At 36.6% G+C, this 17,171-nt stretch overlaps 1 protein-coding gene and 1 long non-coding RNA gene across 2 annotated transcripts; one reads left to right on the top strand and one right to left on the bottom strand.

Moving 5' to 3' along the window:
* The first annotated feature begins 11,585 nt into the window (after positions 1-11,585).
* Positions 11,586-11,897, top strand: LOC118482215. Its single transcript, XR_004867747.1, has 2 exons — positions 11,586-11,647; positions 11,710-11,897. It is a non-coding gene; the product is annotated as an uncharacterized LOC118482215 (long non-coding RNA).
* Positions 11,898-13,051: 1,154 nt separating this feature from the next.
* On the bottom strand, positions 13,052-16,616 carry LOC110879429 (serine/threonine-protein kinase tricorner). The gene is made up of 11 exons (XM_022127886.2): positions 16,142-16,616; positions 15,894-16,068; positions 15,551-15,634; positions 15,078-15,319; positions 14,768-14,987; positions 14,364-14,660; positions 14,163-14,276; positions 13,976-14,023; positions 13,765-13,843; positions 13,498-13,554; positions 13,052-13,363 (listed from the first exon to the last, which is right to left on the bottom strand). Exons 1-11 carry the CDS (start codon positions 16,312-16,314, stop codon positions 13,299-13,301), a joined length of 1,554 nt encoding a protein of 517 aa, XP_021983578.1. The 5' UTR covers positions 16,315-16,616; the 3' UTR covers positions 13,052-13,298.
* Positions 16,617-17,171: the final 555 nt, after the last annotated feature.

Genomic DNA, 17,171 nt, shown 5'->3' with positions numbered 1-17,171 from the left:
CCCTGTTATCGCGGCAGAATTTCGAGATTATGTGGGTTTTTATAGTATTTTGACGATATCTGGATGTACAAATTGAATTTTACCGTCGAACCAACGCAGGAAATCAAGTGCCAAACTCCTCTATTTATACTGGAAATTTGACACCGTCGCGTAGCGCGAGGGGGTACCCCTATAGGCGTCGCGCTACGCGAGTGACCACCCTACTTTCATAGAGTATCCCTTCATGCATGTAGGCTTGCTGTGTCGACAGTTTTTAAATTTTCGAATTTTATAATTAGTTATGAGGATAATCGTTGGCTAGGGTTTATCCCCCCCCTGAGTTTTAGGGGCCCTGATCCTGATTCTGATTGTTCTGGAAATTTTTAGGGTTTGCGTAGAATCACTTGGGTGTCTCAATTAGGGTTTTCCTAATAGCTAATTACTATCCTAATTAGGGATTTTAGTGACAGTTGTTACATCCTCCCCACCTTAAGAAAAATCTCGTCCTCGAGATTCACTGAAATAGATGAGGGTATTTTCACTTCATTTCTGATTCTAGTTCCCAAGTATACTCTTGTTCTCTTCTGGATTCCCATTGGACTTTCACTAACACTAGTCGTTTGTGTTTGAGAAACTTAATTTTCCGATCTTCTATTTGTAGGGGTTTCTCTATCATTTATCTCTATATCTTGAAGAGGTACTACCAAGGATTCGCCTGATAGATGTTTCTTGAGATTGGATACATGAAACACATCATGTACTTCAGCTAATTCTTCTGGTAGTTGTAAATGATAAGCTACTGGTCCTATGCGTTGGATTATTGGAAATGGTCCTACGTATCTTGGACTTAGCTTCTTAAATTCCTTTCCAAGGAAATACTTTCAATAGCATTTTGTTTCCAACTCGAACTTCGACGGCTTTTGTTTATTATTTGTATAATTCTTCTAACCGTCTTCAGCCTTTCCTTCGTGATACTGAATATCACAGTCGTAATCACCGAGGATTTCCTTTTCCTCATTTTTAATTCTTGTTGCTCAATATGTATCTTAAATTCTTATGACTTATATGGATAGTAAGCTTGCTTAGATAATGTTTCCTAATCTTAAGGGTAACTTGTGGTTTCTAATTTTTTTTCTAATTTTTTTTTAAGCTTACAAGTGGTAAGGCTTTCTTCGTGCTTTTGCAATTGCCTTGATGCATACACAATTACCTTTTTGTGTCGCATTACTATACATCCAAATTCTAACTTTGAGGCATTACCGTATACTTTAAAATCTTCTGTTTCTTCTGGTAAGGCTAGCTAGAGGCTTCTTTTTGTTTGGGTTCTTATTTAGAATTAACTGTTTTAGCTTAGTTAAGGATATACCTATTTAAAAGAATCCTTAATAAACTGTCTATAGTATCCGGCTAAATTTACAAAATTCCTAATTTCCATTTAAAGATTGCGAACTCTTCCATTGCTATCTTAGCAGGATTTAAGTGAATATCTTCATAATTTATCATGTGACCTTACGTGGTTTATTTTCTATAATCATAAATACTTCCCCGGCGGGTACCTGGATTTTCTATAAAGTTCTTATCACCGAGAATTTGAGTAGGGTTGGCTACTAACCAATCTATTTCTAACACAACATCAAACTCGGCTAATTTCATAGGAATTAGGTTAGCGAAGAACTATATGACCTAAGAGTTCTATATTTTCCTTTTTGCCTGTTTTGACTGTAAAGATTTGTCTAAGTTAAGAGTTTGACAGAATGAAGTATTTATAAAACTTTGGTGTACATCAGAGTCAGTTAATACTTTTTGTGTAAACGTTGTAACTTAGGACGTACCGGCTATTACATCTGGAATGAGCTCTGTCTCCTGAGCCGTCAATTGAAAGGCTCTTGCATTCCTTTTTGCTTCTTCTGCAGGTTTGGCTTTAGTATCAGATGGTTTGTTTAGTTTTGGACAATTTGGCCTAAGATGTCCAGTTTCTCCACAGTTGTAACAAACTGAAAATTTCTTCCTCCTGCAGTCTTCTTCCTGATGCCCGGAATTTTGCAAAAATTGCAGTATCCTTTGCATCTTCCAAAATGCTTTCTTTTGCAAAAATTGCAAAATGGACTAGTGGAAGATTGCCCATTCCCTCCTTTCTTGAAATCGTTATGGTTATCCGAACGGATTACCTGGGTAATCTTTTGGGCTACTTCCTTCCTTCTATTTTCTTCTCTTGTCCGTACTAGTTCGTCAGTCAGAGTATTGGCTAAATCCACCGCATCATCAATCGTGCGAGGTTTCGCAGCCTTGACGATGTTACGGATTTCAGAAATCAATCCCCAAATATATCGAGAAATAAGTACTGGTTCTGGCGAAGCCAGGGTTGGTACTACTCGAGCATACTCAAAGAATGTCGTAGTATACTTTCGACAATCTACATCCATCATTCGGTGGGTTAAAAATTTGTTTGTCATTTGTTCCTTTTCATATTCGGGACAAAATTTTCTTTCTACCAAGCTCTTAAATTCTTCCCAGTTCATAGCATACGCCATCCTTCTTCCTTTTGATTGTAACACCGTATTCCACCATTCTAGCGCTCCTTCTTTGAAAAGATTTGACGCGTACATGACCTGATCATCCTGAGCACATTTACTTATGGCAATTACTGCCTCAGTTTTCTCTAACCAACGTAGTGCCGCAGTTGCTCCTTCGTTGCCTGCAAACTCAGATGGTTTACAAGCAAGAAATTCCTTGTAAGTGCAACCAGGCGTTGCAACTTTCATTTTCTTAGGGAGCGGCGCTGGTTGTGGTTCATTGTCATGATTAACATGATCATTGCCTCCGTTTACGCTATTACTGAAGTTATCTTCGGAAATACGTTTGCTAGGAACGGGTTGTTGTGGTTCTATTGGATTTTTAACAGCAGCAACGATGGCTGGAATAGCGTTGGCTATCCCTTGAGCTATCATTGTTGGAATAGTGTTGGCTATCCCTTGAGCAACGATATTTTCTATATCCTGCCTAGTCATATATTGATCTCCCGGTTGTTGCTCAGAATCATTAACCTCATTAACTGGTTCATTATTAGCGTTTTCCATTTGACAACTAAGTTATAGATAAATAATTAGTATACAAGAAATAATCCCATATCATACTTAATTGCACATAATCACGTATATGAACAAAATTTGTAAATTTTCTAAAATTTCATGCTTCTATATACAACCGTTTTATTATTTATCTTACACATACTGATTTTACTATTATTATTACATAATAACAGTTTCATAAATCCCCTATTCTTTTTGGTCAACGATATTCTAGTAACTGTGTTCCCTCTTATCGTAGTTCCAGGAGATCTGTCCCCCAATCTCTTGGATCCTATTCCCAGTATCCATTAGTTCTTTACCAAAGCGAAGTTCAGCCTTATTCTTGTTACTCATTGGTGGAATTGGGTAAATGTTCTAGATGGAACTTGAGGAAAAAGCTTATAGGGATGGTTTTGTAACTGTATTTCATTAATTAACCATTCGTTTATTTGCGAGTGGATTGAAGGGTTTGGAATAGATGGTTCTAAGTTCATTGGTAGTTGTGTTTCGAGAGAGCGATTAAAAATATTTTCATTAACAGGCTTAATAGTATTATGGCTTGCCATTATAGAATCTAACTCTTCCTGAGATGGTAACTTTTCAATTTGCCTGGAACTTTCCCCAATTTCTATTTCCTTGGGCTTGGGTTTCTTGGGAGGCAAAGCATTGAATTCTATAGGTTCTTCTATATCTGGTATATACCTATTGAAATCTCTGGAAACTTCTACTCTTACTGGATAGAGATTTAAATTCTGAAGGGCCTCAGACAAGTTACTCATGCTGTTTAGCAAAAATAGACATAGTCAGAATTCATAAAATTTATAGAAAACTTTTTAAATATTAGTTCCTACTGGGTACTATTGAAATTTATATCATACGAGGTTTTATTTGAAAATTTTATGATTTTCTTAATAAGACTTCTAGACTGTAGATAATAAAGGTACTAATACTTGAGTCAAATTATTTAAGAATTTGCATTACTTATTACATTGACTAACATATAAAGATCTGCTCATACTGTACAAAATTATTCAGATAAATAAACAAATAATCACAAAATAGCAATTAATAAAAATTAAGTATTTTCTAAATACTTAATTGGCTTAAATCAGTGGCTTGAGAAGTGGCTCTGATACCACCTTGTTTCTGTCACGGCCCCCGACCCGGTTTGACCCGTTTCAGGAGCCGCGGGACAGAAATCTTGCGGTATTTAATTTAGGTGACAGCGGAAGTCTTTTAAAACAGGATCTTTAGTATTAAAACTGCTCATTACATAATTTAGGGATAAAACCCAGTAATTTACAATAAATGTGATTTCCATGGAAATCTTTATTTTTAAAACATGTTTCTTTATTTATTTACACTGAGCCACTTTTCTAAGCTGGTAGTGCTTCCTGGCACTTTTCTTTGCTCACAACAGATTACCTGAAACATGTTTGAAAAAGGTTTTATCAGCGGGGAAATACTGAGTGAGTTCATTCAGTTTTTTTTTTTAGGAAATGACCCATAGTTATAAATTACAGCATAAGAGCGATTACAATGGTTTACATCTTTATCTTTATCTGGCTTTCTGCCACAATGGTGACAAGTCACAATGGTGACGATGGTCATACCACTATTAGGTTAATGAACTCTAATAGTGACGTTTCTCCCTAGTAGGTCAATGAACCTAACTGGGAGAAATAGTAATGTGCACAATACCCCACTAACCAATAAATCAAGATATCCACGACTTAGTCCCTGTAATTATAACACTTTGAAAATAATTTGGAGTATTGTAAAACAGTTGATAAAAAGAAGAATGACTCACATTGCAGATTTAACGAGCAGTGTATAAGCCTACTGATTAGCCTTGATTATTTCTAATTTAACAGTAATGCACACAAAACAGGATTAGTGATCAATACAGCAGTTACGATAATTTCCCGAGATCAAATACTCGCAATGAATGACCAAGTGCAATACTTCAACTCATTTATCAAAATGACAAACGACAAAGTATAGTACTTCAACTCATTATCGAATTATCGACAACGACAAAGTACAATGCTTCAACTCATTTATCGGATTACCGACAAACGACAAAGCATAGCCCAATGTGGGCGGCACTTAGACATTCTTTGAATGTATTGATTCCGGAAACTGAATCGTAATAGCGATCGAGTAATTACCCTGTTATCGCGGCAGAATTTCGAGATTATGTGGGTTTTTGTAGTATTTTGACGATATCTGGATGTACAAATTGAATTTTACCGTCGAACCAACGCAGAAAATCAAGTGCCAAACTCCTCTATTTATACTGGAAATTTGACACCGTCGCGTAGCGCGAGGGGGTACCCCTATAGGCGTCGCGCTACGCGAGTGACCACCCTACTTTCATAGAGTAGCCCTTCATGCATGTAGGCTTGCTGTGTCGACAGTTTTTAAATTTTCGAATTTTATAATTAGTTATGAGGATAATCGTTGGCTAGGGTTTATCCCCCCCTGAGTTTTAGGGGCCCTGATCCTGATTCTGATTGTTCTGGAAATTTTTAGGGTTTGCGTAGAATCACTTGGGTGTCTCAATTAGGGTTTTCTTAATAGCTAATTACTATCCTAATTAGGGATTTTAGTGACAGTTGTTACAGTGACAAACAACGGAAGCTCCACCAAGCCCAAGTCGTCTGATCGGTTGGGAATCACCCCGTCCGATCAGTTAACTGTTCTTGACGGTTGTTCATGTTCAACCCGTGAATTGGTTGTCCCTTTGATAGGAATCAGTTCTCAAACTGGCACTTCACTAGAGAATGAGTAGAAGGCCTGAGCAAGCTCAGATTCTGTCGGTTTTTTTGTGAAAAGTTGAGAGTATTGAAGAAAAGTTTGAAACAATTGAAAGTTGTTTAGATTTAGGTGAAATCAGTGCTTAAACATTGTAGAAATCCCTTAGATCTGAGTTGTTCTTGGTGGGATGAGGTCACACTTTGAAGTTCATGAGAACTCATGATGACATCACCCTAGAACAGCCCAAATCGGTAGATTTCATGGTGAAAAGTTAAGATTTGTTGGTGAAAATGATGAGAAAGTGTGTGTGGATCGAAGAAGTACAAGATTTGAGTTGAAAACTTACAAGAATCGTGAGATATCGAGAGAGAATAGCCCAAAAGTGTGTTGGTCAAATGAGAGCTATCACATCACATGAAGAGTGATGTGACAGGTGGTATTTATAGGTGAGAAGAGAGAAGAGGCGGTGTAGTGGTGTGATCGGAGGGCAGTCCGATCGGATGGTCCTTCGATCGGATGGTTAGTGCGAGTTGGTTTCCGACTTTTCGTTTTGTGCGTTGAGCGTTGCGGTGCGTTGTGAGTAAGCGATGCGATAGTATTAAACAATAGTTACACAAATAACCTAACTAACATACAACAACATAAATAACCTTGCGTTTAGAGTTTGCGATTAGATTGCGATGCGATAGAGTTGCGTTTTCGAATAATCACCACCAAACAAATATAAACATGCACAAATAACACATAAATAGCACACACACGTAAAACAATATCCAGAACATGCGATTCAAGTTGCGATTGCGATGAGATAGCGTTAAGTCAATTAGCGATAAACTGTGATTATTGCATGTACTCCACATAATACAACTAAAGTAACATAAACTAGAGTATCGATTATCGAGTCGAATAGTGCGATCAATAATTAAGCAAGGAATGGCAGATCGAATTAGCAATCTTTTCTTCCTTTGACTTTGACTTGTACTTTGACTTCAAAAAGTCGGTTTGTTACAAAGACTGTCTACATCTTACCCTACTCAGACCCTACCATAGCTTTACTATTGGTGGGATTTACTGAGTATGATGATGATGATGATGATGATGATGATTAACTGAGAAAAATAACCCCCATCCATATTACAGACTATCCGGGAACGAGTGTGCAAAAGTTGAGGACTATATGTGTAATTTTAGAAAGTTAGGGACTATAGGTGAAATTTGACCAAACCACAGGGACTATACGGGTATTTTTCTCTAATTCTTCGGTTAAGTTTGTTGTTTAGTTTGAGTTTGAGTTTGCTGAGAATAATAATGCATGATTTTATCTATCGCTCTCAAGACAGTCGCTTGGTGTTGTGAATATTCAAAAATTGTTCCAGTTGCCACAACTTATATAACTTGTTATAGATTTCAAACCACATACTCATCGGACGTAATAGATGCACTCCAAGCAATCTTTATCAGTTGTTTAAGTTATGAATTGAATGCTCTTCGTACTCTCAATTAGCTTAACAAATGCTTTTTGGAGGTCCGGGTTTACACTTGACGGCCCCATCATCAAACGTTCTGGTTTTAAACCAAACGATGCTTACGCTATTATTTTTGGCAAAATTGCTCGAAACTAGGGGTGGCAAAATGGGTGGGTTAGGTAGGTTTAGGTAATGGGTTAGAATGAGTATGGGTTAGGATGAGTTTGGGTTAGGATGGGTTTATTAAAAAATGGATTATGACGGAATTAGGTTAAAATGGGTTTTTGTCAAGATGGATTTGGCCATCATAAAAAATCAAAAAAATTCTAAAAAATCAAAATAATAATATAAAATCCAAAAAATTCTAAAAAAATCAAAAAAATATAAAAAAATCCAAAAAAATCAAAAAAATTATAAAAAATCAAAAAATTCTAGAAAATCCAAAAAATTATAAAAAATAAAAAAAAGAAAAATCGAAAAAAATTCTAAAAAATCAAAAAGTAATAAAAATCCAAAAATTCTTACAAATAAACAAAATAATAAAAATATAAAAAATAAAAAATAATAATAAAAATTCCAAAAAATTCTAAAAAGTCAAAGAGATTCTAAAAAATCAAATCAAAATATAAAAAATAAAAAAAAATCCTAAAAACTTAAAAAAATCATAAAAATTCTAAAAAAATCCAAAAAAATCTAAAAAATTAAAAAAAATTAAAAAATAATAAAAATTTTAAAAGATAAAAAAATCTAAAAAATGATAAACATTCTAAAAAATCCAAAATATTCTAAAAAATAAAGAAACTATAAAAAATCAAAAAAAATTCTAAAAAATCCTAAAAACTTTTTTTTAGAATTGTTTAGATTTTTTATAATTTTTTGGATTTTTTGTATTTTTTAGAATTTTTAATATTTTTTGTATTTTTTAGAATTTTTTGGATTTTTTATTATTTATTTTTCATTCTTTAGATTTTTTTTTGGATTTTTTATATATTTTTTTTATTCTTTAGATTTTCTTTGATTTTTTAGAATTTTTTTATTTTTCAGAAGTTTTTAGATTTTTTTTTATTTTTTAGAATTTTTTGGATTTTTTAGATTTTTTTTTATTTTTTAGAATTTTTTTGGATTTTTTTTATTTTTTGGATTTTTTACATTTTTTTATTTTTTTGATTTTTTAGAATTTTTTGGTTTTTTATTATTTTTTTGATGTTTTATTATATATTTTTTTTATTTTTTATTATTTTTTTGGATTTTTTTATTTTTTTTAGAATTTTTGGATTTTTTTTATTAGTTTTTGGATTTTTTTTTGATTTTTTAGATTTTTCTGATTTTTTAGAAATTTTTTATCATTTTTAATTTTTTTTATTATTTTTAAAATTTATATTATTTGTGAAGCCAAAGCCTACAAACACTCGAATAGGATGAAGAATCTGCCTGTAATGCTTTTTTTAGTTAACAATTTACCCAGCGTAATAACCCATCCTGAACCATTCTTAATTATTTCTTGACCCATCCTGACCTATCCTCATTTTTAAAATGACCTAAAATGACCCAAAAAACCCAAATGGGTTTTTATTGCCAGACCTACTTGAAACTAACAACTAGCATAGGATTATTCACTGACAATAACGAATGGTGAGTCTAGCATAACATAGCATAAACTACATCATAATAGACTAGGGGACTACTTGATGACGATACTTTCAACTTAGGCCTAGCCCATTGAGTTCATGCCCATCCCTAGGATCGATATGAACCGGATATGCCTTCTTCTTACACTTTTACTCGAGTCCTGGCACTAAACTTGTGGATCCTTGTAGCAAAGCCGCAAAGGTTTGTAGATTTGATTTAAGGTTCCATTTACACGAAATGTGTGCAATTTGAATTTTTTTGCACAAATAGGGGACTTCAACCACAAAAAAGTGGTAGTAGGTTGCTTGGAAATTTTGAGCAATCTTAGTTATGTCGCTGTTTGAAACAACGAGGTTCTTTCACAAAGGATCATGCTAATCACACACGCCAAAATAATTTTCACACCCCTAAGCGCTCCGCTTTGGCCAAAGCGCGGCGCTTAGGGCGACAAAAGGTGATACGAGGTTTCGAATGACTGACTGAGTGACAGACTGACAGACATAAAGTGTGACTAGGTTTCAGTGAGCCCGTGAACCCTAAGCGCCGCGCTATGGCCAAAGCGCGGCGCTTCGATCCCTCATTCTGGCTTTAAATCACTGGCCAGACAACGGATTCATCACTCGAATTGTTTTCCGTCGATCTTCTTTGCTCTATTAGTTAAATTTTTTGAAAAAACGATGTCGTGGTTCAGTAACTATCTTTTCGGTGATTATTCTGACGAGTCGGTTGTTCCTGATTCTTACGAGGGGACCGCTATTTCTGACTCGTTTGAGAAACCGGTGTCGTCCAACTTGAGGGAGACAGAGGTTGTCTCTGGCATTCGTTATCGTGATAACACGGTGCAGCTGGATTTGAATACCCCTGTGGAGGACCCTTACGCAAAACAAGGTTATTCGAATTTCGGTTACGGTGGCGACTATAGCTTTGTACAGCAGGAGTGTAATCCAAACGACAGTTACGGTTGTCATCAAAGTTATTCAAATTTCGGTTACGGTGGCGAGCAAAGCTTTGTACAGCAGGAGTGTTATCCAACCCAGAGTTACGGTTGTGAACAAAGCTTTGAACATCAAGTCTATTCGAATGTCGGTGACGATGGTGAGCCGGAGGATGTGTCTGTTGACGAGGAAGGTTGTTACCCGGTTACATTTTCGTTTGATACAACGCAGACCTTTTCGTCACGTAAAGAGAGATGGTGCGTTGGGTACAAGACACGGCAAAAGACAATGGTTACCTCATTGTGACAAAGAGGTCGAATAAAAGAGGAGAGAATTACAAGATTTGGTTTCAATGTACTTTTGGTGGGGAGCATAAGAGTGTAGCTACACAGAGGAAAACGGGTAGCAAGAAAATAGGATGCCCGTTCGAGATGATCGGGTTTTCGGAATCATCCGGAAGTGTTTGGAGGATCGAGGTGACGAAGGCGAAGCATAACCACACTCCTATTGAAAACTTCGAGGGTCACGCGTATGCGAGAAGGCTTTCTTCGGAGGACAAAAAACTGGTTAAGGAGTTGGCAGAACAAGATATTCGCAACCAAAGTATTTGGCGAACGCTGACAAAAAACAATCCGGCTAGAAAGCTTATTCCGAAAGATATACACAACGCTGTTCAGAAGATCAACGCCGAAAAAAATGTAGGTAACTCTCCGATGCAAAAACTTGAAAATATTCTTATCGAAAAAAATTACACTTATTACATGCGCACGAATGAGATATCGAACGAAGTTGAAGACGTCTTCTTTGTTCACGAAAAATCATTCACTATGTGGTGTGCCTTCCCGCATGTGCTAATGATTGACGCCACATACAAAACGAACATGTACAACCTGCCATTTGTTCAGGTCGTAGGCATGACGTCGACAAACAAATCGTTTACGGCTGCTTGTGCTGTAATTTCCGCCGAGAAGTCAGAGAACTACCTATGGGTGTTGCAGAGGATCAAGTCTATGCTGGCAGGATGTATGGAACCGCGCGTGATTTTAACAGACAGGGATTTTGCGCTAATGAACGCGTGTGAACAAGTTTTTCCAAAAGCGCATAAGTATCTTTGTCGGTTCCATATTCAACAAAATATTAATAAGAACAGCAAGAGGAAATTCTCTGACAAGGAGTGGAAAGAATTCGTACGTACATTTTGGACATTGTGCGAATCTACGACCGAGGAAATTTACATGTATAACTTGGAAAACTTTGAAGCACAGCTGAAAGAGGCTGACCGTGAACGTGAGTATTTCTTACATAATTATGTTCAAATTTTATATAATAACAAAAACTGACTATTTACGTTTTTTAATTTTAGAGGTTTATGATTATATGAAGAAATCCTGGTTGGATCCGTACCGTGAAAAGTTTGTATCTTGCTGGATTAACCAAACTATCAACTTTCGCCAGACTACGACCAACAGGGTTGAGAGCATGCATGCAACATTAAAAAGTCACTTTCCAAGTCATCGCAACACACTGGATAAACTTGTACTGTATGTTGATCATGTTGTTGCTAAACAATACGCCGAGATTAGAAGTACCTTTGAAACAAGCCTCCGAAAAGTCATGACGCACCACAAGAAGCAGCCCATGCTTGCATATATTCTCAGAAAGGTTTCAATATATGCGATTGAGCTTTTGAGTATCGAACTAAAGCGTAAGGAAGACGGGTTGAGAGCCTACGGTGCAAGCTGTGGTTGCCAACTTTTTACCAGCTGTGGTTTGCCATGTGCCTGTCGTTTGGAAAAGTTGGAAAATAAAGGTAATTATTATTTTTGAACTTTCTCGTTATGATTTTGCCACCTAATTTGTTTTCATCCACAGGTCAGCAAATCCGGATCACACACATAGACGTGTTTTGGAAGAAGCTTGACTTCAAGCCTGCAAGGAATAAAATAGAGGATATTGATGTAGACGCGGAATTTGAAAAATTGAAAAAACAGATCGATCCAACACCCCCTCAAGTGAAAAGGAGCTTCTTTGAAAAGTTTCAGCAAATCCTCAATCCAGGGGACAGAAGTCAGTCCTTGTCTGTTGACCAAAGCCAAAGCGCCCCGCTTTGGCCATAGCGGGGCGCTTTGGGTGTGCAAAAAGACAAACGGCGTGTGCGAATAGACCTAGCCTTCACAAATCTTCAAAAGTTGTAGGTTTACTGCAAAAACTGAACTTTTCTCTGAATATCGCTAATTGAAACAAAGATATTCAGAAACTCGCTGTTTAGAAGTGAGACTTTAATGTATGTCGCTGTTTGAAACTGAAATGTTATTTGACTTCGTTGTTTGTTAAGTATACTTTCCAGAAATTCGCTGTTTCACAACCGTACTTTCCAGAAATTTGCTGAAACATACAAATACGTAACGAGCGTACGTCCTTGACGCGCGTCGAATCCGTAACGAGTCAAAAATATATAATATTTTATTTTTTAGTCTATGTCGTCCGTAACGCCCGTCAAAACTGTAACGAGTCCAAAATATATAATATTTTTATTTTTTAGTCGATGCCGTCCGTAACGAGCGTACGTCCGTCCGTAACACGCGTCGAAACCGTAACGAGTCCAAAATATATAATATTTTTATTTTTTAGTCGATGTCGTCCGTAACGAGCGTCGAAACCGTAACGAGTCAAAAAATATATAATATTTTTATTTTCAGGAAAGCATATTTATGAAACAGCGATGTTGAATAGCATATCGGTATCAAACAACGAAGTTACATAACATTTCAATTTCAAACAGCGACATTCTTTAATGTCTTAATGCGAAACAACGAGGTTCTGAATGTATGGATACGAAACAACGACTTTCAGAGAAAGTTCTGTATTTGTAGGAAAAATGCAGGTTTTGGAGAAATTGGAGAGAATGTCGCTGACATAACTATAAACACTCAAAAACTTGCAGGCCACCTAAAGGCACTCTTTTGTGGTTGAAACCACCTATTTATGCCAAAAATTCTGCATTTGGTGCTCCGTATAATGGTCGTTACAAACAACTTGCATCAAAAGCTTCATTTATATCTTCTTCACCACTTTACTATTATGTCAATGCCAACTGAATCAACTTATCTCTTTCTTTTGGGTTTACAATGTCATTGTCTAATGGTTTCTTTGCTGTTTGTATAACCCATGACAAGTAAGCGAGCATAAACAAACAAAAACAATGCAATTAAGCTGCGAAAACCAGAGGTACAAATTTATACTGGGATTTATATTCATGTGTTAACCAAGATCATTCCAAACTGTATCCCACTAAAGAAAACATCATTGAAGCTATAATTATGAAACTCAAAATTGTATTAAGATTGATCTTCTCAAATCGTTGTATTTTTACAGTAAACACTCATGAGACGTGAAAACAGGCGTATGTGAGATCTTAATGCTTGCATTCAAAGACTGTGACAATTTGACCAGGACGAAAGTCAACTTTTGTGCTCCTGCTCATGCTCCTCCTCGGGTAATGGAGTTGCTTTCAGATCCATATGGCCTGAAATAGGATGACAACAATTAGAAATATTCATATACGATTTCATTGTTATGTTAAAACAAGTTTATTTTCATGAGATGATCAATGTCACAATAAGTGTCGAAAAAAAAAATCACGTGGTAAAATCAACATACCAAACAAGGACACCAATGATGGGGGCTTGGAAGGTCCATTTGCCCTCATATCTATGCCTGCATAACAATGATCAGTTAAAAGCTATGCTTCTTTCATTTGATCAAAGTATTTAATTATATAATTAAGCAAATACATTATACAAGATAATATATGTAGCCGTATACTGAACTTATAATCAAAAGGTTGCATATAATCAAGATTTGGGTCAAGTCAACCATAGTTTGCTTTGAGTAGAAACTAAAACTAAAACTGCTCCAGAAGCATACCTGAAGTTCCAACTGATTTTAACATATCCGATTTCTTAAAGGTATATCCTATGAAATTCGAGTCTTTTGACGTTAACATCTGCAAGTTCACGCATAAAGATATAAAATTAACACCAAAACCAATGAGATACATTATGAGCGGATAAGAAAACTCAATGCTATCTTTATTTATTATATACATCACCTAATTGATGAAAACAATAACTATTACCTTTCTCCAGGGTCCCACTCTTGGTACAGCTGACTGCGGATCTTCCACCTAATTTGAATTTGTGATTAATAATAGAGCTTCAAAAAGGTTGTATATCTTTTCTTAAACTAGTTCCACAATTTACTAACACCCTTCTCAACCTTTCTTTCAAATAATTATTAAAATATATCAGAATTAAAGTACTTACTTCAGGGAACTTTTCAAAATTCTGAGTATCAAGTTCTCCAGTAACAACGGGTTTATACGCAGCTTCCATTTCATACAGCATATCCCACTTCACCCCTTTAAACCATGGGTGTGCCTAAAAGAACATACATTAGTAACAGATGTAAAAACTTCAAAAGTGCTGGATTTTCCAGTATTTAATTATATTTTATAGTCTACCTACCTTTATTTCTTCGACTCCACCAGTACCCAACCTTGATTCCACATCGCATAGCAAATGACAGATGAGATCCCTAGCCTCATTTGAAATTTTTGGTTCCTCAGGGAATTTCAAACATGTCCTCCAGTTTATGATCTTGCGACACGTCATCCTAGGATCATCAGAACAAAACGGGGGATAACCGATAAGCATTTCATACATGATTGCCCCCAGTGACCACCAGTCACACTCCATTCCATATCCTTTTTTCAGCAGCACTTCAGGTGCCATATAATCAAGAGTTCCAACTGTAGAAAACGCCTACAAAATAAAGTTTCACACAAAGAGAGGTTATTGATAAGCACATGGAAGAATACTAGAATAGAAATAAAAGCAATCTGTTCTTCAAAATGCCAAGAAAGTAATACCAAAGCACGTCGATTACGTTTCCACTGTTGCAATTTTTCTTTTGGCATCAACCAAGGAACTTGCTGCCCATCAGTGTCGTTTAGGGGCCCCTGATTTTCATAATCTTCCTCGTTCAACAATATTGATGAAAATTTACTTTCAATGGGCTTACACAAGCCAAAATCAGACAGCTTTAGATGCCCGTTTCGGTCCAGTATCAGGTTATCTGGTTTAATGTCCCTACAAGTGAAAAGAAGTTCAGCACATGCTTCGATGTAAATTCACTTGAAGCAAGTAAATTTTGTTTTATCAAGAAATATAATAGAATACCTGTGTATGTAGTTATGCTGGTGAATAGAATGAATGGCCAAGATACTTTCAGCCATATAAAATCGAGCAACATCCTCAGAAAGAATATCTTCTCTCATTAGCAACGTCATGATGTCACCACCAGGTAAATATTCCATTATAAGGTACAAATAATCAGCATCTTGAAAAGAATAAAATAGTTTTACAATGCATCGACTATCAACCTCCACAAGCAAATTCCTCTCAGATCGAACATGTTCAACCTAAGCAGACAAAAGATTAGAAGCCATCAAACAATGAATCTCTAAGATCCTAACCTTTACACCACATCCTTTTCAACCTTTAAAACACTAAATCTTAAGTAAATATAACGGTATGATTCGGATAGATTTAAACCATTGGTAGCAATCGATATTATCTTGATCTAATATCAAACACCCTTATACAAAAGCACATAGATCACATGCATGTTAACATCATTCTAACAACAATACCTGCCCACGACTAAGCATATCAGATTTCTTCAGCTTTTTCATTGCAAATACTTCTCCACTCGTTTTAGCACGACATAATCTGACCTGCATCATACGATTAGAACATGATCAGATTAAGTTCTAGCAAATTATTGCATACACAACGATTCGGGTTCAATGAGTAGATCTAAGTTGATAACCAATCAAACTCTACAAAACTCTAAATTCTAGTTCTTAAAAGGCATTTACATCTTTAAAAGTTAGTGATCCACCTCAAAACAAATCAATATCATCATAATTTAGTTTCACTAACACATTCTATAACAATTAACCGTGATATTAGTCAACAAATTAGGGCTTATACCTCACCAAAAGCACCTTTACCAATCAATGTCAAGAGCTCAAAATCATCAATCCCAATCTTATGCCTCTGCAACCTCATATACTCCGTCTCTTTCTTCTCCAAATTCCTCAACAACTGCTCCTCTTCCTCACTCGAAACTTTCGCCTCAGCCGCCCTCCTCTGTAACGCTCGTCTCCTATACTCACAATTCAACACCATAATTCAGGATCATAAGTTCATAAACAATAGAAAACTTGAAATTAAACTACCTCTCTTTCCGATCCTGCAATCCTTGAAGATAATTCTTGTAATGATTCTCAATCAACTGCTTAGCAGCGGCAGCTTTCTGGCGAGTGACCGGAGACGAAACAGAGACATCTGGATCCAAATTGAAGGCCTGATCCGGCCTCGTAACGGTTGATTCCAGCTTTTGAGCGTCCATAACGTCAATTTGGTCTGTTTGTACACAATTAAAGTTCAGATCTAGAAGCAGAGAATGAAGAAGATGTGTGAGATTGAAATGGAAGGTTCTGTATAATTGTAATTGGAATCTTGTGACAGTTATGAGAGGAGGAGTGATGAAATCGAGGCATTTGACTGACTGACAAAAGAGGTATAAAATATTAGGGTTTGTGGAAGAAGGTATGAAGAAGTATGAACTGTCAATGGTTACAGGGTGGACTCGATTGGGACTGGATTTGTGAGATGGATTGTAGCTGACGCCAGGGCAATCGCCATCTCATTTTAGATATTATTAACTCTTTCTTTATGTTTAGAGTTAACTGCCATTTTCGTCCCTGTGGTTTGGTCACTTTGGCCATTTCAGTCCATTTTTCAAAAATGCGCCATTTTCGTCCCCCACGTTCTGGAAAGGTGCCATTTCAGTCCAAAAATCATAACCCAGTTAAGTCAGTTAGTAAATAAGGACTGATTGTGTAAATTTGTAACATAAAGGACCATTTAAGTAAATATTAAACACCACCACCACTAGCCCTGCCACCACCACCACTCCGCTGCCACCACCACCGCCACCACAGCCCTGCCACCACCACCACTCCGCTGCCACCACCACCACCACCGCCACCACAGCCCTGCCACCACCACCACAGCCCTGCCACCACCGCCACCACAGCCGGTTCATCATCATATCAGACGAGAGAGGGAGAAAGTCGGAGAGAGAGAGAGAGAGATAACGAGGCGGGAGAGAGAACCGACGACGGTGGGGCTGCCTTCCCCAGATGATGACGTTGATGGTGGTGGTTCCGGCGGCGGCGGTGGTGACCATGCTACTGTTCATCG

Source organism: Helianthus annuus, chromosome 9, assembly GCF_002127325.2.
Source record: "Helianthus annuus cultivar XRQ/B chromosome 9, HanXRQr2.0-SUNRISE, whole genome shotgun sequence".
NCBI classification, from domain to species: Eukaryota; Viridiplantae; Streptophyta; class Magnoliopsida; order Asterales; family Asteraceae; genus Helianthus; species Helianthus annuus.
The sequence above is the reverse complement of the archived record's forward strand: the minus strand, read 5'-3'. Positions and strand labels throughout refer to the sequence as shown.

Coding starts and splice junctions, on each gene's coding strand:
- LOC110879429 (XM_022127886.2), bottom strand. CDS start 16,314: ATGGACGCTCAAAAGCTGGAATCAACCGTTACGAGGCCGGATCAGGCC. Junction 16,069..16,141: donor TTGCAGGATCGGAAAGAGAG/GTAGTTTAATTT, acceptor TTGTGAGTATAG/GAGACGAGCGTTACAGAGGA. Junction 14,988..15,077: donor CAGCATAACTACATACACAG/GTATTCTATTAT, acceptor TTTCACTTGTAG/GGACATTAAACCAGATAACC.